Below are 26,115 nucleotides of genomic sequence, written 5' to 3'. Positions count from 1 at the left end.
AAAGAACCCAGCTTCTTGGATTATTTACTCAGCATACAGGTTGAATAAGTATGGTGAAAGTATACAACCCTGTCACACACCTTTCTTAATTTGAAACCATTCAGTGTTCCCATGTTCTGTTTGAACAACTGCCTCTTGGTCACTGTTGTTGTGAAATGCCGTCGAGTTGATTCCGAACAATAGCGACCCTGTTTAGGGTTTCCAAGGAGCAGCTGGTGAGCTTGAACCATTAGAGAGATGCAAATCAAAACAACAATGAGATATCATCTCACATCAGCAATAACAGCAAAGATAAAATAAAAAGGAGAGGACAATAAATGCTGGCGAGGATGTGGAGACACTGGGATGCTCCTGCATTGCTGGTGGGATTGCAAAATAGTCCAACTTCTCTGGGAAGCCATATGGCCCTTTCTCAGAAGGTTGAAGATAGAAATACCTTATGATCCAGCAATTCCTCGACTTGGTATTTACCCACAAGAAACATGACTGATAACATGAGTAGATATATGCACATCAACGTTCATAGCAACACTATGAACAAATGGGGTGGGGGGATTCATTGCTGGTTACCAGGATGAGGAGGTGGGGTGAAGGGCGGGGAAGGTGGAGCACAGGGTAGGAAACAGACACAGGATAGTTTGGGTACTGGTTGTTGTTGTTGTTAAGTGCCTTCGAGTCGGTTCCGACCCATAGCGACCCTGTACAGGGTTTCCGAGGGTGTAAATCCTTACGGGAGTAGAAAGCCTCATCTTTCTCCCGCGGAGCAGCTGGTAGTTTCGAACTGCTGACCTTATGATTCGCAGCCCGATTCGTAACCACTACGCTAGGGGGGCAATACACAAGAAGGGAGAAGGGAATGGAAGAACAAGGAGGATGGGAAAACAATTAGGCAGGTTTGCATGGACAAAGTGGGACAGAGTTAAATAATGATGTATGCACAACCTTGTTACAACAGGGCTCCTGAATACAGGGATTGAGGCACAGTTGGAATGGGCAAAATGGGGGAAATAGTGTTAAGATGCCTGGCTGTCTTTTGAATCTTCCTTTCCTTTGCATACCATTATAAAATAGACACTTGAGGGGGAGAGAAAGGAATAGCCAGAAACATCACCATAAAAAGCTTGTAAGTCCATCTTCTGCCTATAACTGATTGGAATACCTAAAATGGAGCTACAATTTGCCCAGTGTAGGAGGCTTCTTGCGGAGCCTTTGCATTGCATAAGACCATAGGTGGAATCATGAACCTCATCCAGAATCTTCTGAGGTGGGAAATCTCCACTTGAAAGGACAAGCAGACCATCCGGGAACAGGTATAAAGAACAGAAGATACTTCTTGAAAGAAAAACCAACAGGAAAAATACAAAACAGTAATGGCAGTCCGAGTGCCTACTATAAGAACAGGCAAGCTGCTCACACAGGAGACATCAAGGTAAGTGGTCGGGTCCCCTCAGGTCAAACCCCCTTCCAAGAATAAGACTCAATGGTAATACACAAGCAGACATGTGCTCCAAAATGTGACCACGTTGGTCACTGAAAAGGGAAGTGAGGGAAAAACAGCAATGAAGTTGTGAGCTAAGTCCTACCACAGTCAATAGACTCCTGTGAACCCAGGTGGAGACCTGGTAGGCCAGGAGTATGGCAAGACCTGGGCCCAGAGTCATTGACATAGCCACAGAAGGCCAGAATGAAGAATGACGCATCCAGCTGATAAGAAGAGAGGGCGTATGCATAAGAATACACACACTTGCAGATAATACCCACTTGACCTGGCTTCAATGGCTCGATGATCAGAGCTCAACTAGAAGAAAAAAGAGGAAAAAAAAAAAAGTAATCTGATACAATTTGATGAATTTAACCTATACCTATGGATGCAGTAGCTCAAAAGAGGGAACAAATCGTTACAGTGAGGATCATTCCCACCCCCTCCATACACAGGGTAAGAGGGATGGGCAACTTGGACATTGTTTATCCAAAATGGGGGGCTATGAAGGCAAGAAGTGACTGGCTTACAAGCTTTCAAGAGGGAGCCTAGATCTAGAGGGCGCAGAGGAAGGTAGAATCTCCACTGAGTAGTATCCAATCTGTCGGGGTGGGACTGATGAAAAGGAGATTGGGATAAGACTCTTGTGGTACAATAGTGAATAACTGCTATCAGGACTGACTGTGAGGGTTGGAAATGTAAAGGTAGACATTTTGTAACAAAAGGAGGGGAGTGGTTGACTTTGCAGTCCAGGAGCGGAAGTCCCTCAGACCATCAAGTGAGAAGAGTGGAGTGCAGGACCCTACCCAGAGAAGCAGTGACGCCAAAGATGGAGGCAGAGATGATGACATGGAGAGATGGAGTCGCTGGGGACTCTAGACCCAGAGAGGGAGAGCAGCTGTGTGCTGACGACCAGGAGGCAGGCTTGCAGGGTATACCCTTTGGTTGTTTGTTGAAGGGGATTGTAATCATGGCAATGTAACGATATATGATAGGATGAATGTAAAGCTAATGGTCTCCCATGTAAACTATCACATAATTCACAATAAAACATTTAACATCCCCCCCCCAAAAAAAAAAAACAAAACCTATCCTGAATTATAATGCTGTCTGTGACAGGATCCATACACCTATAAGGAATATAAGATATCAGGAGTCCTGGTGTGGTGCTGTGGGTTAATGCTCCAGACTGCAAAGCTGTTTGAATTGCAAGGGTCACAGTTCAAGCTCACCAGCTGCTCCTTAGAAACCCTGTATAGGGTTGCTATGGGTTGGAATTAACTCCACAGCACTAGCAACAACAAGTGTGGCGCTGTAGGGTAATGCACTAGACCACATGGTCAACATTTCAAACACATCAGCTACTCCTCAGAAACCCTATTCTGGGATACTATGAGTCAGAACCGACTCCACGGCACATAACAACAATCAGGAAGATCAACCAATACCTCTATTATTCAAATATACGCACCAGTAACTAAAGCCAGTGTGAAGAATTTGAAGAACCCTACCAACTTCTTCAAAGAGTTCTGGTATTTTAGTGGTTACGAGTTGGGCTGCCAACCTCAAGGTCAGCAGTTCAAAACTACCAGCTGCTCCGTTGGAGAAAGATGAGGCATTCTGCTCCAGTAAAGATTTATAGCCTCTGAAACCCTGTGTAGGGTCACTATGAGTCAGAACCTACTCCATGGTATTTGACAACAACAACCAACTTCTTCAGTCTGAAACTGATTAATTGCATTGATAATTACTCATCAATGAAATGCAAAGGCTGGAAACAAAGAGGAGAGATCAGTAGTTGGAAAATATGGCCTTGGTGAAGAAACTAAGCAGGAGATGGCATGACAGAATTTTACAAGACCAATGACTAATTCATTGTGAATACCTTTTTTTAAACACATAAAAGATGACTACACATATGGACCTCACCAGATAAAATACACAGAAACCAAACTGACTACATTTAGGGGAAGCGACAATGGAAAAGATCCGTATCATCAGTCAAAACAAGGCTGGTGGAGACTGTAGAACAGATCATCAACTGTTCATATGTCAGTTCAGGTTAAAGCTAAAGAAAATTAAAACAAGTATACAAGAGTATGTCTTTCAGCATGTCCCACCTGAATTTAAAGACCATCTCAATAATACATTTGAGACAATGAAACTTGCTCTCCACTGCAGAAATGCTAAAATAAATACAAGAAATGAAGAGGTAAAAGAGGTGAACACAAATTTTCAAAGGACAGCCTGAGAAGACAAAGCAAAGTATTATAATAAAATGTGTCAAGACCTGGAGGGAGTTAGAAAACCAAAAGGAGGAACACAATCAGCTTTTCTCAAGCTATAGCCCCAAGTTGCAATATTGAGGGATTCTATGGGGAAATTATTGAATGATGCAGAAAGCATCAAAAGTAGATGGAAGGAATACAGAGAGTCCCTGTACCAAAAAAATTAAGATACAGCATATGATCAAGAGCCAGTGATACTGAAGGAAGTCCAAGGTACACTGAAATTGAAATGTAAAGTGATGCAAACCTGGAGGCACTCACTCCTAGACAACAGACTGAAGAGATCCATATTTTTGCTCATTTGAAAGAGAGCTGACCCAACGGACTGCAGAAATCATCCGATAACATCATTAAAATCACATATAAGTTAAATTTTGTTCAAGACAATTCACAATGGTTACAACAGTACATTGACAGAGGTTCAAGCCAGATTCAGATGAGGAAGTAGAATGACCTGGGATATCACTGTTCATGGCGCTTGGCTGAAAGCACAGAATACAATAAAGTTACTTACTTTTATTGTGCTTTACTTACTCTGCCGAGGCTTTCAATTGCGTAGATCATGATAAGTTATGGATAATGTTGTAAAGAATAGGTATTCCAGAACACTAAATGTGCTCATAAGGAACCAGCACACAGAACAAAAGGCAGTTGTTCAAATAAGGACACCAATTGGTTTAAAATTAGGAAAGGTATGTGCCAGGGTTGTATTCTTTCATCATACTTATTCAATCTGTACACTGAGCAAATAATCATAAGAGCGTGGTATCAGAATTGGAGGAAAATTATTAACCTGCAATATGCAGATGATTCAACCTTACTTGCTGAAAGTGAAGGACTTAAAATTTGTACAGATAAAGATAAAAAACCACAGCCTTCAGTATGTGTTGCACCTCAATGTAAAGAAAACAAAAATCCTTACCACTGAGCCAATAAATTGCTACATGATATATGGAGAAAAGACTTAAGTTGTCAAAAATTTCATTTTGCATGGAAACAGCAGTCAAGAAATCAGACAACATATTGCATTAGGCAAATCTGCTACACAAGACCTATTTAAAGTGTTGAAGAGCAAAGATGTCAGTTTGAGGGTTAAGGTGCACCTGAACCAAACCATGGTATTTTTAATAGCCTCATGTGCATGTGAAAATTGGACAATGAATAAGGAAGACTGTAGAAGAATTTCTGCATTTGAATTATGGTGTTGGAGAAGAATATTAAAAGTATTATGGACTTCCAGAAGAACAAACAAATGTGTTTTGGAAGAAGTACAACCAGGATGTTCCTTAGAAGCCTGGTAAAACTTTGTCTTAGTTCAGACATATTATACAAGTCCGTGGAGAAGGCCATCATATTTGTAAAAGTGGAGGGTCAGAGAAAAAGTGGTAGATCCCAAAGAGATGCCTTGGCACAGTGGCAGCAGCAATGGGCTCAAGCGTAATGATTGTGAGGATGGCGCAGGACCAGGAAATGTTTCCTTCTGTTGTACAAAAGGTTACTGTGTGTTGGAATCAACTCACTGACACCTTACAACAACATATAGACACACACACACACATAAATATAAACACGCATGTGTGTGTATATACATATATATACACACATACATATACATACCAACATACACATATATGTACTGTTGCTGAGTGCCTTCGAGTCGCTTCTGACCCAGAGCGACCCTATAAGGGGTTTCCGAGGAGCAGCTGGTGAGTTTGATCCACCAACCTTGCAGTTTAAACGGCTTTTCAGTCTGGCGCATTAACCCACAGCACCACACCAGGACTACTGGGTAAATGCAACGGACTGCAAAATTGGTTTGAACCACAAAGTTGGCAGTTCAAGCTCATCAGCTGCTCCTTGGAAACCCTATACTACATATAGTTGTTAGGTGTCATCAAGTCAGTTCCAACCCGCACGTTTTCAATGAGTGGCTAGTGGATTTGAACTACTGACTTTGTAGTCCAAACTAATCTTGCAGTTCAGTGTTTACCCTACTGAGCCACACCAGGACTCCATATAGATATAAAAATAATGATACAGGATACCAGAAATGACACTTTATGGAACTAAGCAAAGTACCTTATGCTATGATAATGGTATGGCAAGCACTTGCATAGCACTTCCTGTATGCTAAGCATTTTTATAAGTGTTTTTATTTTTATTTTATTAAAATATGGAATACCATCACCACTACTGACAACACAGAAAATAACTTGTATATATAAATTACTTTGGAACTATACCCAAGTACTTTCAAAGACATTCACCTGTTTTCTTTCTCTTCAATGTCCGATGTACTGGCTAGTCTTCTTGGTGCAACATACGCAAGCCTAGTTCCTTTACTGTCTTTCTCCTGCAGGATAGGAAGAAAACATGAGTGTAGCGAAGGTTATTCAATAATGTAGAATTGCAGAGTTATCACTTTACAGATTTCCAGTTTTTGCTGTTGTTAAGCACAGACAAGTCGGTTCCGACTCATAGTGACCCTGAATAGAGTTTCTGAGGAGCCACTGGTGAATTTGAACCACCCACCCTGAGCTCATCCTACCTCACCACATCACAGTTGCTTCACTCTAAAATTGATGCATATCAATAATGAAGTAGGGTTAAGTATTGGATTGCTACCTGTAAGGTCAGCAGTTCAAACCCACCAGACTCTGTTCAGAAACTCTACCGAGGGTCGCTACAAGTTGGAACCAACTCAACAGCACTTAACAACAACAAAAGCACTAAAGCACAACTTGCTCAAACGAATTTCCTTTTCTTTCACCTTAGGGTCTAGAATTAGGTAATATTTTAATATAATAAATGGAGAAAAATTTCAATATTTTTTTCCTAAAACTTTAATGGATGTAAAGTCATAAGTTAAAACACCCAGATTTCTCCCAGAAAAATAAGAAATACAGTTTATTGAGAAGGTCTAATAATTCATCTTATTCAACTATTCAGCACCTTGAATTCTATGCTTTAAAATAAAACTATTAAGATATTTAAACAAGTTCCTTTTATTTACCCAAATCTGGTCGAAAGTGTAGTGACAGTGGCACTGACACAACTGTCATACATAAAGTAACTGAAAAGCAGGTGGTCAGTATATTCATCAAAATGAAAAATATATTAAAATTACGAAATGAGAAATGTGAGTTCTAAATTTCTAATATAAGGAAACATTCCTAGAAGAAGAAATCTATATGGAAATAAGTCCAAACACAAAATGCAGTAGAAAATAAAATACTCCAAATACATAAATATGTGTTGAATGCACAGTAGCAACCCTATGTGATGCAGTATTATGACTTCTCAAAATAGTTATTTAAACTAGTCATAAGACAAAATTACTTGTTATGTGTCAGATGAAAAATACAGAAGAATAAAAATGTCAGATACTGAATTAATGAAGCCTATTACATATACTCACAGTCTAGAATGCATATGTTCCTAAACACTAAAAAACTACTGAAGCATACTAAACAAGCTTGCACCTAAGCATTCAAGTAGGATACAAAATTCATTTAACTGATTATATTGCCATAAGTTATGTGTTGGATGAATACATCAGATCATCTCGTACCTATAATTCCTTGTATGTATCTGTTTAAAGAGGACACATTTGTATTATGTTGCAATTCATAAAGTCAGGTGAATTATATTTATATATAATGTTATGTAGAAATTTTGATGCTCCTAGAAAAGACATTTTTAGAAGCATTATAGAAATCAGATTGTGAAACAGATTACCTTTTCTTTATTATCCAAAGAGGAAGAAAGTCTGGGACTTGAAGCTGACCGCATAACGCCTGCAGTGTCTTTTTCTTTCTGAGCCTCTTTAGATGCTGTGATTTCAGCAAGTGCACCATAACTGCCCGTCTTTCTAAGTCCTAACCTCCAAGATGCAGGAGACTCATCTTTTCTTTCTTCTTCTTTGGGAGAAATTTTAGCAGCTGAGGTTGGAAACTGTTTATATATTTATGAAACAGGAAAAAAAAACCCTCAATTATCACAACTGATCTGTCCTTAAGTCGGAAGATGAGAAATTTATGGATAATATATCTGAAATTATAGTTAATAGTTCTGGGGTGGGGGTGAACAAAACACAAAAAAACTTTTACTAACTAGGTTAATGTCTTAGTAAAAAAATATACAGATCTAAAAGTAAAAAAAGAATGTACTACCTCCCCAGAAGTTAGATTTAAGAAGCACACTACACACTATCACACAGAAAAATTATGATGCAAATATAGAAAACAGAAATGAACACACCATCAGGACTTAAAATCATGCATGTCTGGAACCAATATTTATATCAAACTTGTTATATTGTGACCTAGTATCAATCCTTGCACATAAAAATGCCTCACCATAGATTTTTCACCCTTATTGGGCACAAGAACAATGCCAGTTTTGCGCAAGCCCTGCCTCCATGATGCAGGATCTACTGATTCCACCACAGGCATGATAGGAGCAATGAAATCATACTAAGGCCAATTGAAATAAGACATGTAAAGAGACAAAGATTGGAAGCATGAAAATAGAAAAGGGAAGTTAAGAAAAAAAATATTTCTTTTAAAAAGAATTTTATAATAAATTGATGCCCAATAATTGATATGATCTTCACAGCTACTGGGAAAGTATTATGGTTTTAACTGAGATAACCTGAAAGAACATAATAAAGAAATTGCTAAAGAAGTTAAAGGCACAGAGAGCAGGTAATATTATAGCATGTAAATAAATGAACGACTGAACGTAATTTTGTATTTTTGTGTGTGTTTGTTTTGGTCTGAAGAGAACAATATTTTCTTTAGTTCACGTTTAATAATTACAAGAGCTGACTTTTGAAAATATTGAGAATAAATTCTTTTTTTGTGGTAAGTGAATATGTAACAAACATTTGACATTACAACAATCTTCCCGTATACTATTCAGTGACATTATGTTCATCAGTTTCAACCATCACTCTTTTCTGTTGCTAAATTTTATCATTAACCAAAACAGAAGTTAAGTGGCTCATAAGCATTATAGCCTCATTTCCCCCTATTCTTTTTTTTTTTTTTTGAATGTTTTATTGTGTATTGTGTGATAGTCTACATGGGGGAACATTAGTTTTACATTCCTTCCATCATACATCATCTCATTGCCATAGTTACCATCCCATCCAAGCATTATCACCCAACCTAAGGGTATACCCTGCAATCCCGCCCACATAATTTTGGTTTTATCTACTTATACAATCTGGTTAAATAATTTAAAACAAAAAATTTAACATTTTCTAATTATAAAATTTAACTTAATAATAATATTACAGCCTTAAGTTTATTCTTTGATTTTCCCAATAAACAGAAGTTTCAACATTTCTACCTGGACTGCTAATCTCATGATTGGTCGTTCAGATTCTCCAACCGCTTCTCAGAAACCCTATACAGGCAGGGTTGCTATGAGTTGAAACCAACTCACTGACAAGTAACAACAACAACCAAAAGATTACATACAAATAATCTATAAGCTTTTCAACAGCCCTGAAAATGCAACATGTGTTATCTTTCACTCGTTCTATTTCATCAGCTTTATTTCCAGAGTTTAAATATCCAGTCACAGTTAAATTCAAGGGGGCTTCAAAAAGTTTACGCAAAAATTGCATTTTTAAGCACTTTTTGAAGACCCCTTGTACAGGTGTGTGAAGTAACTGCTATAAGCATAGGGTTTCATATTTCAAATATCCTTTCTATTACAGTTACTGCTCCATGGTGCACAGCAAAATCACATGAGCACTGTGGGATATTTTAGTTTTGAAAGAGGCACAGTGACATCTGTTGGACATCGCACAAATTGCTATGAACTTATCTGCATCTAACTGAGGGGGCTTCAAAAGTTCATGGAAAATTCCATTATCTTTCAATTTTCACAAGCTTTTTGTACTTAATAAAGGAAAATTTTAGGTGGTTCTTTTGGTCAAGTGGACCTGCGAGGGGTAAAAAAAATCATAAAAAAAAAAAAAAAAATCAATGAGACACTAGGATCTCTATGGACGGATAAACCTAGGTATATAATATTCTATGTCAATATAGGTATTGAGACTATTTAATTTAAAGATCTAGTATTCTAAACAGGGGTTGGAAAATGTTCACAGTAAAGGACTAGATTGTAAGTATCTTAGACTTTGCAGACCATAGATTCTTTGCAACTACTCAACTCTGCAGTTACAACACAAAAGCAGCCTTAGATAACATATAAATGAGTGTAGTTTTGTTCCAATAAAACTTTTAAGTGTATTAAAATTTTAATTAAGGTCATAAAATAATCTTGAATGTTCCCTATTTGAAAAAATTTGAATCATTCTAATCTTGAAAGCTGTTAACAAAAACAGGTAGTGGGCTGGGTTTAGCCCACAACCCATAGTTTGTCAAGCCTTGCTCTAAGAAGCCTCTCAAACTCATCCTATTCCACCCCCAGAAGACTGGAAAAAGTTTTTCTTCATGATAAAGTAGCCTAGAGAGCAAATAACATTTACCAAATGTTTATATGCTTAAAAATACTTTTCAATTCTATTTGATGTGAAATTGAACCTAACACAAATACTTAATTACACCTTCTGCCTGAACTCTTCTCTTTTGGCTTTCACAACAGGGCAATATCTTGACTTTTGTACATTCTGATCCCCCACCTTTCCTGGCTTTTTTTGTTGTTTTTAGCAACTTTCCTTGTTCTTGTCCTGCAAGATAAATGCTCCAAGAGTCTGTATTCAGATCTCCATCTTCTACCTATTTTCCCTTTGTGGGAACTAGGAACAGGGTCTTCTAGACTCCCTCAAGCTAAATATTTATTTTATGCAGCTTACTTAAGCTTATTTAAAAATTTTTATTCTCTAGCCCAACCTGACACCTTAACTCCAAGCCTGAAGTTGTTTTTACCTATAGAATGCACTAATCTAGAACTGTAATTTGTACCTGAAATTAGGCATGTCTAAAATCAAAACACCTTTACTTAAAAATCAACTTTACTTCCAAATTTCACAATTTCCTATTTCTGCTAACGGCACCAACCAACGAACCACCTTTCTAATCCTCTAGGTTTTTAACTCTACAGCCATGTTATCTTCTTATATCCATGGATCAGGTCCAAGTCTTTAAGTCTAATCCTCTTCATAAACCCACTTCGCTTCTTCGTCTATATTCTCATCACCCCTTTTTGGGACAACTTCAATTGCTTTTTAAATAAACCATCTCTCAATCAGCATCTCATATAAAACACTTACGTCCTACTGCTAGAATAATATTCTATACGGAATATTTCTCTCATGACCTTGGTTCAAATATCTTTTATGATTTACTATGAACTAGCTATCGGTCGGAACCGACTCGACGGGACTTAACAACAACAACAACAATCAAATTATAGAGATGTTATACTAGAAAATAAGACATTCCACAATTTGGATCTACTTTTTCTGTGTTATTTTATATATACACATACCCTATAATTCATTCAAACCAGACATTTTCCTGCAACATACACTACTCATCTAAAATATTACAACTACTTTGCTTATAGTTTCTCTTCCTTCCTTTTAAACAAACTGAACAATCTCTTTTCCTATTAAAGTTGAAATACTATGTATAATCCTTCAAGATCTGTTTCAAATGTTCTGATTTCTTAGCATTCCAAATCACAAAAGACTTATTTCACTGTTTAACCATTATGCGTATTTGTAGTTTTATTAACATATTTCACACAGCCATAACACATAGCAGTTTTTTGTTAAAAATTATTATGATTTTAAATTGGGCTTAATTAACCAGAACATGTAATTCTAAGATAATTCAGAGGGAGTTTTGATGTTTAGCAAAGAAAAGTATTTTATTCTTTATTAGAATGGGTATCGATACAGCAAAGTAGGTAATCTGTTTTAGAGATTCCAACATTCATTTTAATCACACAGTTATATAAACGTGTTAGTTAAAATTTAAAAGCAAAAAATCTGAGGACTTTACATATATGAACGCTACAAAAATCACTGGGCCGAATCTTGCCACTACAGAAATCTTTTTGATTAAAGAGTTGAAAACTTAAGATCACTTAAAGTGAAGATAGCTGTATCTTTCTCTGTAATACTCTGATTTATTATAGAAACTAATGAAATTTTTACTGTTTTATGAGTTCCCTTTTTTTAAAATATGATATATTCCTTGCCATCAGTCTGACTCTCTACCTACCTACCTACCTACCTACTATGTAGTTAGTTATACACTGGTGGGTGAAGCTAGAGAACTACTTACCTAACTACTTATGTAGTTACACACTGGTGGGGGAAGCTAGAGAACTTAAGATAACTTTGTTTAAATGTTAAGATTCTGAGTAATGAGAGCTTAGAAATAGCTATACCTCTTAACTGCAAATATTTTAAAACACATTTGAATAATAAAAAATCATATTTGTATCTAATTGTTTACTAAAATTACAGGTAAAATCCTGAAATAAATTACTACTGGTAAAAGGATTCCCCAAAATGTTGAAAACAATACTTCAAATATTTAGAGTATATGCAGACTATTAATTTTAGGTAAAGCTGGACCACAGAAACTAGCCAATTAAACAAAACCATGCCTTTCCTTTCTCATACTCTTAATTACTGTTCAGATTTATAAATCATTAGGAAGGCAATTTAAATCCTTTGGTTATGTTATTTGAGAAAGAATATGGAAGAAAATCTGGTTAGATGAATTTATGAAAAAAAACATAAATAACTATGATGCTATAAAAGCGTTAAAAAAAGCCTGAAACTATAATCTTCAAAATAAATCATGATGCTTGAAATTGAAGAAAAAAAAAAAAATGTAGATCCTAAATAAGTAACTTATAGAAGCAGATGGTTGCTATACTAACAGAATCAAAAATCATTTTGAAAATGAGTTTTTACAGTATAAACATTTTTTTAAACCATTAAGTTAACCAAACCCATTTCTGATGAATCTTTAATTCATAGTGAGACCTTATAGGATAGAGCTGCTGTTGTTGTTAAGTGTCATGGATTCAGTTCCAACTCATAGCAACCCTGTGTAGGGTTTCCAAAGAACAGCTGGTGAGTTTGAATTGCCGACTTTGTGGTTCAAACCAACCTTTTGGTCCAGTGCTTTATCCTACACCAGGACTCCATAGGACAGAGTAAAACCGCCCTATGGAAGCAGACTACTACATCTTTCTCCTGTACAGTAACCTGCTGGTTGGTGACCTTGGGGATAGCAGCTGAGGACTTAACTGTTGTACTATCATAAAGTAGTTTTCTTTCAAAAGAAGTAGGCATAGATCAAAAAGTAAATGGCCATAGATCTAATATACACTTGAGAAAAATAAAGCTGACTACAAGAGGCCTACTGTAATTAACCCCATATAGAGTTTCCAAGTAGCAGCTGGTGGGTTTGAACTGTTGACCTTGTGGTTCGAAGTCTAGCGCTGAGCCTACAGCATCACAGATAAAAAATCAACAGAGCTAAAGATGAAGGTACAAATATAGTGTTTTCTGAAGAATTAGGATGGTCCTAAAATTAAATTTTATTTTAAAGTAGCTCATGGGGACCCTGGCTGCAACATGATTGCTGTTATGTGCCAATGAGTTGTTTCCAACTGCTAGTGACCATATGCACAACACAACAAAACACTGCTCCTACACCATCCTCATAATTGGTGTTAATGACATAACAAGCTTCAAAATTCTGCAGATGACCTGCTTTTAAAAAAGAATTTCATTTTACAGAGACGCTAAATTAATGGAAATAGAACAAACAGAATGGAAACGGGAATGTTTACATATTGTGACAAATGTAATCAATATAATGGAATAATTTGTAAATAAATTATTAAACGAAAACCTAATTTGTGGTGTAAACTTTCATCTAAAACAATGAAATATTAAAAAACAAAAAACTTACTATAAAGCATATTTAATTATGCTCTTATGGTCATGGGCTCTAATTTAATTCAAGCAGTCACCCAGTTCCTGGAGCACAGAACATAAGTCATTATATAGTTTCCTGATATATTGAAATTCATATATTACCAGTAGAAATTTACATTATTGTTTTTTTGGTGAAAAGTTTTAGAAGATGATTAGGACAAGCAGTATGAACTTAAAAAAAAAAATCAATTAACATTAGACAAGCACAAAATAAGCCCAAAGGCAGGGATGTGACAACTAACTGCAACGCTCAAGCTCTGACTAACCTTTCCTTTATTTGAATAAACCAGTAAAGAACAACCACAAAAAGACATTACCAAGAGAACTGGGAAAATCTGATTCTGTTCTTTATACCAACCAGTTAACATAAACAACAGTATCATATAAAAATTAAATTCACCAAGTATGATAATTTTATTATGGAAATAAAGGATAACACCTTTGTATTTAGGAAATGCATACCCAAGTATTTTGGGTGAAATGTCATGATGACTGCAATTAACTGGCAAACGGTTCAACAAAGAATAGTGTGTGTGTGTATGTAGACAGAGAAATGAATGTGCTCATTAAGGATAAATAAGTGCTTGGAAGGAGAGGTTTTTAAAAAGAGACAAGTAGGTAAAACAAACAAGAAAACAAAACAAAACAAAACAAAAAAAACACCTTCATCTTTAACTGGAGTTAAAAGATGGACAGGCTCTAGAGTAGAAAGAAAAAGCAAAGTCTTTAACAAGATTAACATACATTTGTTGGAAAGCACTATTTTGGTGTAAAAAAGTAGAGGCAGGAAGAACAGAAAGAGAAGAGATGAAACTAACATTTGGGAGCACTTAGTCACTAGTCATTAGTCCCTAACTAGGCTCGCTCTCTCTCAACCATGTCATCTGCTTAACAGAGAAGCCATCTACTTAACAAAGATAAATGACACAGAATAGATGAGATTTTTAAAAAATAAAAGTTCAGCAGAAATAAAAACTACTGTGATCACTAGTTCCAAACTTTAGCAAACTATCTTACACAATATTCCAAATTGCACCCCCCACTCCACACAAAAAAAACAGAATACAATGCAATTCAGGAGAACTATCATTACAGACAGTATTAAAAACAGATAATAATATTCTTACTCTAAAGCCTGGAATAAACTGAGAATAAGCTATAAAAATATATTAGTGCCTCAATCTAAATGAAGATTGAATAGAATATATATATTTAGCAAAAACAACTTTGGCTTACCTTTTTAACAGGTGATGTAGGTGTTGCCTGAGCAGATGTTACAGTCGGTGTTGTGACAGCCACGGGAGCTGCTTGTGTACTAGAAGTATTGGCATTAGTTACAGAAGCCATGGGTTTGGTCTTATCTGTTAAAAAAACAAAAACAAAATCCAATCAAGATTCAATGGCTGGGAAGGTCCTTCTATATTTTGGGAAAAAGTATAGTGTTTTAAAGCCCCATGAGATATCCATGATATACTGTTTTCCTGCATTTGGTCAGTTTTTCAAAGAAATCTTCTACCTTGAATTATCGTTATTGTAGGTTGCAAAATATTTAAGTATTCAAACATTCTTATATATATGGAGCAAATATAAATGTCTCATCAACTGTGATGAGCTTACAATGATTTATCTAGCTCTGCCATATAGTTCCACTTTGACTTATAAAACATCCACAAGATGACTTAACAGGGCAAAGAGTGTAATATATTGACTATACCGTAAGTCAAGGTCAAACTGGTACATTTAAAAATCACTGTGAGCTCAGTTCTATGGATAAACTGAACGAGAGCTAAATTCAGCCTAATGAGGTTATCCTGTTACTTTTTTTTACTTTAACAGAGGTTTATGCTAGTTAACACTGTTATATACAAATCATGTATAACTTAATTAGACCACCTTACATTTACCTAAATGTGGAGAAAGTCGTTCAAAAAAGATTTATTTTTCTATAACAAGTACTGCAGCACTGTATATATGGCAGTGAATGTGGGGAAAAAAATCCAACCCAAAGACTTTACGTTTTTGGAACTTACATTCTAATGAAATAAATATATAATCATCAAGATAAACAAAATATGCAGTATATTAGTAGTAGAGGAATGACAATGTGGAATACTACTATATTTAAAAAAAAACCTACAAAAAAAATCAGTAGCAACTAATTCAAACAGTAAGAAAATTCAAACGATTTTTTCTGATTTTCTCCTGGTTTGAAATTTATTTTATTTTAGTGAAATCTGTGTGGTGCTGTGGGTTAATTCACTGGACTGCAAAGTAGGTTTGAACCTCAAGGTCGGCAGTTCAAGCTCACCAGAAACCCTATATAGGGTTGCTATGGGTCAGAACTGACTTGATGACACTTAACAACAACATACCAAAGAGCATGTATGTATGCATTTATGTTTGGTTAAAATAATGTAATGAAACAACTACCATGTATTCACCTCCAACTTAAGTAAACATCAATACAGTTGAGACCTCCTATCCATTTGTAGTCAATGAAAAATGAAAATTCCAAACCTTAGAGGAAAAAACCAAAACCAAAATATGCTCCCCTTTTTCATTCCTCAATTACTTTCAAAATTTATAAATCAATTGGAAAACAATTAAAATCCTTTGGTTGAGTTCCTGTTTTCATCTGGTTTATGAGAAGAGAAAGAATAGTACAAAAAAACTAGTAAGACAAATTTATTAGAGAAAATTCGGAAAAAAAGTTATTATGTCAAATAGTTTTCCTAGGAAATAATGTTGCAAAAAGCAAGGGAAGAAAAATAGTCTAATCCAACTGTAGTTCTATAGGAAAACTGATGCTTTTTCAAGCTTGCCAAATTAAGTATGATAAAGCCTTGCTGGTATTTAAAAAAAAAAAAAGAGTGAACGAAAGAACCAAACAACATTTATATGAATTAAGTCTTGAGATAAGAGTCAAATTTGCCTGGCACAATTAACCACTATGAACAGGAAGAATAAAATTACCACAGTACAAGGCTTCAAAGGAACATTTAAAGTTAGCTTAGTGAAAAACTGAGCAGAGGGTGATGAGTATATTCAAACGCTAATTGGAGGACTGATACAATTTAATAATTCATTATATTTAAAGTTTAAAGGACTATCCAGAGTATTCAATCCAATTCTGTCCTTTTAGAAGCAAGGACAATCAAACAAAGGAGGCAAGGAGACTTGCTAGTTAGTGGCAAGACTGACTTAAAATTGGTCTTTTGATTTTTTTAAATAATTCTTTGGAAGTTAACACAGAAGAATTATATACAAGGTAACTATAACAAAAAAGTTATGTAACAATAATGTAGAATTCTCTGAAAAGAAATGTCGAGATTTCTAGTTCTTTAATTCTACTACATGAGAAACAGGAGAACTGACATACCAATTAGGAGATCTGGGTTTTAGTTCAGGCTTTGTTGTGTACATATTAAGACAAAAGTTTGATCTGTAATGGCATACTTTATTATAGATTGGAGGTCTACAGAGAAGGCTAACTAAATAAATAATTTTAAATACTTGTAAAATATATGTTGTTGCCAGGAGGCAGGCTTACAGAATGTGTCCTTTGGTTGTTTAAATGATTATATATTCCCAAGTGTTTCTGTGTACATCTCCTCCCCATCAAAACAAAACAAAAGAAAAAAAACAGAGGGAATGGAAGCAAATACTGTTGAATGATGATACACGGAGGAGGAGATTGTAAACACTGCAATGAAACAATGGTGTAAAGCATCCAACGTTCTTCCATGTAAACTATCACTCAGTTCACAATAAAACAAAACACAAAAATGGAAAAGGAAAAAGTTAATAAATACGTACGTTGTTGCCAGGAGGGCAGGCTTGCAGAATGTGCCCTTTGGTTGTTCAAATGATTATATATTCCTGAGTGTTTTTGTGTATCTCCCTGCCCGCAACAAAACAAAACAAAAAAAGACCCACAGAGAGAACAGAAGCAAATATTGTTGAATGATGATGCATGGAGGGGACCGTAATGATTGCAATGAAACGATCAGTGTAAAACTTGATCTTCCCCCACGTAAACTATCACTCACTCAATTCACAATAAAAACTTAACATAAAAGTGTATGTTGTTAAGTGCTGTTGAGTCAGTTCCGATTCAAAGTGAACCTGTACAGGGTTTCCAAGGATGGGTTTGGATTGCTGACCTTGCAGTTAGCAGTCCAGTACTCATCCTATGGTACCACACAAGGAATCCTGTGACTGAATTACGCGATAAGCAAATTTCTCCCTCACTTACCAACTATGCCCTTAGTTACTAATTATTTTCCATTTATACCAATAGTAAAAATCTACTACCCAACTATTTTGTGAGTTAACAAAGTACGTTTGGCACTAACGAAGGATGACATGCAAGGCAAGAGACAAATGGTCTGTGATGTTTAAGGTTATGTGTCAAGTTAGCTGGCTGGGCCATGATTCTGTGTTTTGGCAGTTATGTAATGATGCAGTTTGGCAGTTAAACAATGTTGTTGTTAAGTCTCGTGTTGGTTCCGACTCAGTGCAACCCTGTATAGGGCTTCCAAGGAGCTACTGGTAGGTTTGAACTGCTGACCTTGTGGTTTGCAGTCCAGTGCTGATCCATGTAATTTGGCAGTACTTAATGATACAATTTTCTAATTATGTAAATATAATCACCTTCCATTTTGTGACCCAATGACACGGCATTTAGAATCTAACCATGTCAGTACGTGAGAGATTGTGTACTTAAATGCTGTTGTTGTTAAGTGCTATAACATCAGTTCTGACTCATAATGACCTTGTATAGGGTTTCCAAGGAGCAGTTGGTGGATTTTAACTCCTGAAGTTGTGGTTTGTAGTGTAGTGGTGTTCCTACAGTGTCACTCCAGGATTTGGTGTATTTATATAAGAGACCAATTTTATATAATTTTATGAAAACCAACATTTATTATAAAATGGTTTATTTTTATCTACTATGGAATAGGATGGCTCTACGATAAGCATTGAAATGCAAACCACAGGCTTGGTGGTTTGAGCCCACCAGCTGCTCCAAGGGGAGAGATGAGGTTTTTAGATTGACAGCCTTGGAAACTATATAATGTATTGCTAGGAGTTGGAACCAACTGGAAGACCCTTAACACCAACAGTATTGTTATGAAACAGGTACTATCAACCTGACTTAATAAATGGGAAAGTGGAGATTAAATAAATTCTTCATATAAACTGATAACACTCATTGATTTCCTGTTGTTCTAGCTTTCACTTTTCCCCATATTACTATCTCACCTAGGCAAAAGATGGTGGTGACTCACCTGATCAGCAATGGGATAGCAATGAGGAAAAATTTAACCCTCTAAGTGACCCAAGTCTAGGAATTTATGTGTTTCATAAATTCTTTGTGCATTACTGAAAAATGATTTATACTTGTAGTACTAATAAGCTTCAATGAAAAAAAAAATGTAGACATATCACCCATAACAAATCTAGCCAACGCACAGTAACAGAAGTAACAGCACGTTCCATGGTATTTATTGTCAAGTGCCATCGAGTCAGTTCAAGCCCATAGCGTATAGTTTCTGAGAAGCAGCTGCTGACCTTGAACCTCTGACCTTGCAGTTCAAACCGACTTTGTAGTCCAGCACATTAAACCATAGTGCCACACAAGGACTCTAGGAATTTATTAGCTTCTCACATTTTCTGTGAGAAATTATTTTGCTAAGTAAGTGAAACAAAAAATGATTCAAAAATGTTGTTTGTTGTGAGTAGGGGCAATGCAGAAAATTTAAGGAATTTTAGAGCTCCATTTGGGTTTACCAATGATTGCTAATCTGGGCTTGGTAACAATAAGAGTTTTTTCACTCATCAAAAATCTTTCTTCTTAAATTGGTAAATGTTTTGCTATTTTAAAGAAAGCTTCAAATAGTTCATGAAAAAATCTATTATCTTTCAATCGCATTTTTCCACAAACCTTTTGAAGGTTTAAAAATAATGGAAATGGAACATGTCCTTTTGATAAAATTATATTAAAATGCTGGGTTATATGACTAAAACATGGCAATATTGGTATCAAAAGTTGTTCAAAAGTTCTAAGTAATAAACTAATACAGCATGAGAAGATAAATGCTATTCGATTTAATAAAAGCAATTTGGTAAATGGAATATATAGAAACATGTGGATCACAACAGGGAAATTGCAGAAATCATGTCTTTGATAGTAAAAAATGAAGCTTTACAAATTGTTATACTGACTTTATTAAAGCTATTTGGTACCATCTATGAAAACTGAAATGTATGTAACCTTCAAACTCAAATCAATTTCTAGTTTATCTATTAGAGAATAGATATGTAAAAGGTAAGTACACAAATGTGCATTATTTGTTAACAATAAAAACTGGAAATACAATGAATGGAATACTATACAGCTCTGATAGCAAAGTGGTATATGATCTGGGCTGCTACTGACAAGGTAAACAGTTAAAACCTACCAGTCGTTCCTCAGGAGAAAGATGAAGCTTTCTGCTCCAGTAGAGATTTACTGCTCTGAAAACCCTACATAGGATTAATATGTAGGGTTTACAGCAATAAAAAGGATAAATTACACAGATAATTGGATAAAGAAATGGACATAAAACTCATGTCTTTTGAGTGAGAAAGCTAATTGCAGAAAAATATCAAGACTATGAAAGCAAAAACACAGAACCTTAATCATTATGTGGCACTGCAGGATAAGCACTGGCCTGCTATTCACAAAATCAGCAGTTCAAACCTATCAGTTGCCTATTGGAAATTTTATAGAGTTGGTATGAGTCGAAAGCAACTTGAAAGAACTTAACATAAATCCCTTACAAATGTACACATTAAGGTTAGTAAGAAGACAAGAAAGAAGGAAAAGATCAAAATGGATGTCAGAAGACAATGAAATTTCCTCTCCATAGCAGACATGATAAAACAAATGGAAGAAACGAGGAGGTAAAAGAGCTGCACAGAAAATGCACTTCAAGAAGACAAAGTCAAATATTTTAATCAAATATGCATTAGAAAACTAAAAGGGAAGAACAAGCTCATAATTTCTTAACCTGACAGAACTGAAGAAAAATTACAGCTTCAATTTGCAATATTGAGTACTGATGTGGTGCTTGGATTAATGCGCTGGACTGCAAAGCTGGTTTGATCTGCAAGGTTGGTGGTTCAAGCTCACCAGCTGCTCCTCAGAAACCCTATGCAGGTCGATATGGGTCAGAACCAACTTGACAGCACTAACAACAAATGGGTAAAATGTTGAATGATACATAAAGCATCAAAAAAAGATGGAAGAAGAAAAAAAATAGATGATAGGAAAACACAGTCACTGTACTAAAAAGAAATTTTTGATGTTCAACCATTTCAAGAGGTTAATCATATGATAGCGTATGATCAGGAGCTAATGATACTGAAGGAACAAGTCCAAGGTACACTGAAAGTATTATCAAAGAATAATCCTGGAACTGATGGAACACAAATGAAAGTCTTTCATCAAACTGAAGCAGCACTGGAGGCATTCACTCATCCCTGACAAGAAATTTGGAAGACAGCTACTGGGCCAACTGACTAGAAGAGACCCATATTTGTGCCCATTCCAAAGAGAAGTGACACAAGAGAATGCAGAAATCAATGGATAGTATCATTAACATTACAGGCAAGTACAATTTTGCTAAAGATAATTCAAAAACGGATGAAACAGTACATTGACAGGAAACTGCCAGAAGTTCAAAGCTGGATTCAGAAGAGGACATGGAATAAGGGATATATCACTGCTGATGTCAGATGGACCTGGCTGAAAGTAGGGGATACCAGAGAGCTGTTTAGTTGTACTTTACTGACTATGCAAAGTCTTTTAATTATGTGGATCATGACAAGCAATGGACAAGATTGGAGAGAATGAGTATTCCAGAACCCTGGTGCTCATGACGAAACTATACATAGAATAAGAGGCAGTCATTCAAACAGTACAAGGGGACACTGAATGGTTTAAAATAAAGAAAGGTATACACCAGGGTTGTAGTCTTTCACCTTACTTAAACTGTATGCTGAGCAAATAATTTGAGAAGCTGGATCATATGAAGAACGTGATACCAGGATTGGAGGAAAACTCATTAACAACCTGCGACATGCAGAGGATACAACCTTGTTTGCTGAAAGTGAAGAGGACTTAAAAATACTTACTGATGAAGATAACAGACCACAGCCTTCAATATGGGTTGCTCCTCATCACTCAACCAACAAATAACATCAAGATAAATGTAGAATAGATTGAAGTTGTCAAGGACTTCATATTGCTCGGATCCACGATCAACAGTCATGGAAGCAGCAGTCATGAAATCAAACAATATATTTCATTAAGCAAATTTGCTGCCCAAGACCTCTTTAAAGTGTTCAAGAGCAAAGATGTCAATTTGAGGACTAAGGTGCACCTGACCCAAGCTACAGTATTTTTAATAGCCTCATATGCATTGAAAGTTGTAAATGAATAAGGAAGACCATAGAATTGATACATTTGAGCTATGGTGTTGGAAGAGAATACTTAAAGTACCATGGGCTGCCAGAAGAACAAACAAATCTGTGTTGGAAGAAATATAATCAGAATGATCCTTAGAAGCCAGTATGGCCAGACTTAATTCTTCGGACATATTTTGAGGAGGTACCAGTCCTAGGAGAAAGACATCATGCTTGGTGAAGTGGAGGGTGAGTGAAAAAGAGGAAAACCTCAACGAGATGAATTAGCACAGCAGCAGCAGCAATGGGTTCAAGCTACAATTATTAGATTGGCACATGAACAGGCATATTTTGTTCTGTTGTGCATAAGGTCACTTATGAGCAGGTACCGACTCAATAGCACCAACAACCACAACAATAATGTACACATATGATGAAACAGTATACAAATAAACTAGAAGATTATAGAAATAATCCACAGTAGTGATTGTTTTGGAGAAGGAAGGAAGCAGCATAAGGTTGGTGGTTAAAGAAGACAAAATGTTTTAAATTTATTAGAAGAAAAATTTTAAGAAATATAGCTAAATGTCAATAGCTATTATGTCTTGGTTGTTAGAATATGAACATTTATTATTCTTTTCTCTTATCTTTAAAATTTATCCAAACACTAAACTCAACCTTGCAGTTCAAACCAACTGTAGTCCAATGAATTAACTCACAACTGTATCCTGTTATTGTTGTTAGGTGCCATCGAGTCAGTTGCTATTCATAGCAACCTTATGCACAACATAACAAAACACTGCCTGGTCCTATTCCAACCTCACAGTTGTTGCTACACTTAAGTCCAGTGTTGCTGCCACTGTGTCAATCCATACTGTTGGGAGTGGGGGGTGGGGAGTCTTCGTTTTTTTTGGCTGACTTTCCACTTTACCAAGCATAATGTCCTTCTCTAGGGACTAGTCCCTCCTTATTATATGTCCGAAGTATGGCAGATGAAGTCTAGCCATCCTGACTTCTAAGAATCTTTATGACTGTACTTCTTCCAACATGGATTTATGTGCTTTTTGGCAGTTCATGGTCAATATTCTCCTTCAACATCATAACTCAGATGCATCAATTCTTCTATGATCTTCCTTATTTACTCTGCACCTTTCACTTGTATATGAAAGGCTATTGAAAATACCATGGCTTGTGTCATGTGCACCTTAGTTCTCAAACTGACATATTTGCTCTCCAACACTTTAGACATCTTGTGCAGCAGATCTGCTTAATGAAATAAACCATTTGATTTCTTGACTGCTGCTTCCATAGGGTTGATGGCTTATAAGAAGAAAATTAAGTCTCTGAAGATGTCAATCTTTTCTCCACTTATCTTGATGGTATTTATTGGATGAGTGATGAGGATTTCTGTTTTCTTTACATTGAGGTGTAACCTATATTGAAGGCTGTGGTCTTTGATCTTCATCAGCAAGTATTTTAAGTCCTTTTCACTTTCAGTATGCAAGGTTGTATCATCTGCATATCGCAAGTTGTTAATGAGTCTTCCTCCAATCTTAATGTCATTCTCTTTTTTATATAGTCCAGCTTCTCAAGATTATTTGCTCAGCATACAGACTGAATATGTATGGTAAAAACAACTATATCTAAGGTCCATAATATTCACTGAATGGTAATTCATTGGCTTGGCTGACAGCTGAACAAGTAACCAATAAATCTGAAAAGTTAAAAACTTAAAAATATGATTTCAATCTTTATATTATATCAAAATTCAATGCTAATTCTTTTATCCTTCAAATTTTACCTGGTTCCGCTTCTGATTCTGAGTCATCCTCCTCATCTTCTTCACTAGAGCAGCTAGATTCATCCTTTTTTCCTTCTTCTTCCTCATCAACCTTTTCTTGTTCCAGAGATTCAATACAGGATGCATTTTTCTCTGGCTCAATAATCAGTGTCTCTTTGCTATGGAAGGAAAAGAGTCTTCAAATGATTATAAACACCAAAGGTAAAAAATACATTGGTCTACCCCAGATCTACAGAATCATCACAACTGTAGCCATTATGCCTACTTATTCATAACACAGCAAATCCCAGTTTCACCTTATTTCACTTACTTTTTAAAGGTCTTCTGTGGCTGATTGTTGTCCATATTAGCTGTTGATTCAATTAGTGGAGATTTCTTATCCCGTTTTTCACTATGGAGCTATAAAAAGTTAAAATTAGAATAAAAAGAGAAAAGAAAAATACCATTAAAATATTATTATATTAACACATTATATATAAAATAATAACAATGTAGTTTTAAAAACACTAAACAAACATAAGAGGGGAAAAAAAGCAAAAAAACACAAAACAAACAAACAAACAAACAAAAAAACAAACTTATAATGGCTAGTGGTATTTTACTTAGATATCTGTTTGCTAGTAATGTCTAGGATCGCTATTAGAAATCTGAGGTTTTACATGAGAATCCAAGTTCAAGTAAACTTTTGAAATTTCAAAAACATTCTTCTTGGGAACATATATATTATATAAACATTCATTTTGTCAACGGGAAGGAAGAGAAATGGGGCTATGCAACACAAATGCTAAACATTTATCCTTTCACTGTCATTTGATCTGTATGTTAGAAATAACAAAACCAAAAAGTGTAAGACAACACAATATTTCTTAATATATCTATAATTCAGAGCTACCATTTGTTAATATTGGCAATTTTTAGACTATGTTAAACATACCATATTTTGTTTCTTTTGTAATTCTTCTAAATATCCTAAAATATCTTCATCCGCGACATCAAAAGCTGTCTGACCCTATGTAGGAAACAAAGGAAATGGTGGTGGCAAAAAGTCAGCAAATTATATAATGTCTTTGGTGGTTTTTGTACTATATATGAAGACGAGTAGAGGCCATTTTTATGGTATTCTTAAGCAACATCATACATATGACTCTACGGAATGTATGAGAAATTCATTTGTAATATAAGCAGATGTCACACTTCCCCTTAGTATGCAATTCCACGTGTAGAATTCAATGGCTAGTGCATTCAAAACTATGCAACTATCATCACAGTCAATTTCAGAAGGTTTTTATTAACCCCAAAAGAAACATATCTTTTAGAAATCACTTTCTCGTCTCCCCATTGGCTAGCTGAGGCAACCACTGATCTATTTTCTGTGTCTCTGTTTTTGTCAGGTGTCATCAAATGTGTTCTGACTCTAGGTACAACAGGACAAAATTCTACCACTAGTTATTTCACGTAAAAACAAACAATACGATGCAGCTCAATTCCAGGTCCTGTACCATCCTCACAATCACAGCTATGTTTGAGCCTACTGTTGCAACCGCTGTGTCAATCCATCTTGTTTAGGGTCTTCCTCCTCTTTTGCTGACCCTCTACTTTACCAAGCATGATGTATTTCTCCAGGTACTAGTCCCACCTGATAACATGTCCAAAATACCCAAGATGAAGCCATGCTATCCTTGCTTCTGAGGAGCATTCTGATTTTATTTCTTCCAAGATAGATCTGCTCTTTCTTCAGGTAGTCCATGGTAGGCAGTCCCTGGCATATTCAATATTCTTTGCCAATTCCATAATTCAAATGCATCAATTTTTCTCTGGTTATCTTTACTAATTGTCCAGATTTTGGTGGCGTAGGCAGCCACCCCTTAGTCCTCAAGGTGACATCTGTGCTTTTTAACATTTTAAAGGTCTTTTGCAGCAGATTTGGTCAATACAATGTCACAAAATTTCTTGACTACAGCTTTTATGGGTGTTGATTGTAGATCCACGTAAAATGACATTCTTGATGACTTCAACATTTTCTGTTTATTGTAATGTTGCTTATTGGTCCGGTTGTGAAGATTTTTGTTTTATGTTGAAATGTAACTCATTACTGAAGGTTGTAGTCTTTGATCCTCATCAGTAAGTGCTTTGAGTTCTCTTCACTTTTAGC

General features: G+C 35.8%; 1 protein-coding gene across 3 annotated transcripts in view; it reads right to left on the bottom strand.

Moving 5' to 3' along the window:
- PPP1R12A (protein phosphatase 1, regulatory subunit 12A) overlaps positions 1 to 26,115 on the bottom strand; it is a 253,983-nt gene that overhangs the window by 54,615 nt on the left and 173,253 nt on the right. For all 3 annotated transcript variants that reach the window (XM_006871837.1, XM_006871838.1, XM_006871839.1), the window contains exons 6-11: positions 24,898 to 24,972; positions 24,274 to 24,362; positions 23,964 to 24,121; positions 14,951 to 15,075; positions 7,507 to 7,722; positions 6,036 to 6,121 (exon numbers count right to left, since the gene is read on the bottom strand). In XM_006871837.1, the coding sequence (XP_006871899.1) occupies positions 6,036 to 6,121; positions 7,507 to 7,722; positions 14,951 to 15,075; positions 23,964 to 24,121; positions 24,274 to 24,362; positions 24,898 to 24,972 (749 nt within the window). The remainder of the gene's footprint in view (positions 1 to 6,035; positions 6,122 to 7,506; positions 7,723 to 14,950; positions 15,076 to 23,963; positions 24,122 to 24,273; positions 24,363 to 24,897; positions 24,973 to 26,115) is intronic.

Source organism: Chrysochloris asiatica, unplaced genomic scaffold (assembly GCF_000296735.1).
Source record: "Chrysochloris asiatica unplaced genomic scaffold, ChrAsi1.0 scaffold00175, whole genome shotgun sequence".
In the NCBI taxonomy this organism is placed as follows: domain Eukaryota; kingdom Metazoa; phylum Chordata; class Mammalia; order Afrosoricida; family Chrysochloridae; genus Chrysochloris; species Chrysochloris asiatica.
Note: the sequence above shows the minus strand (reverse complement) of the source record. Positions and strands in the feature narration are given on the sequence as shown.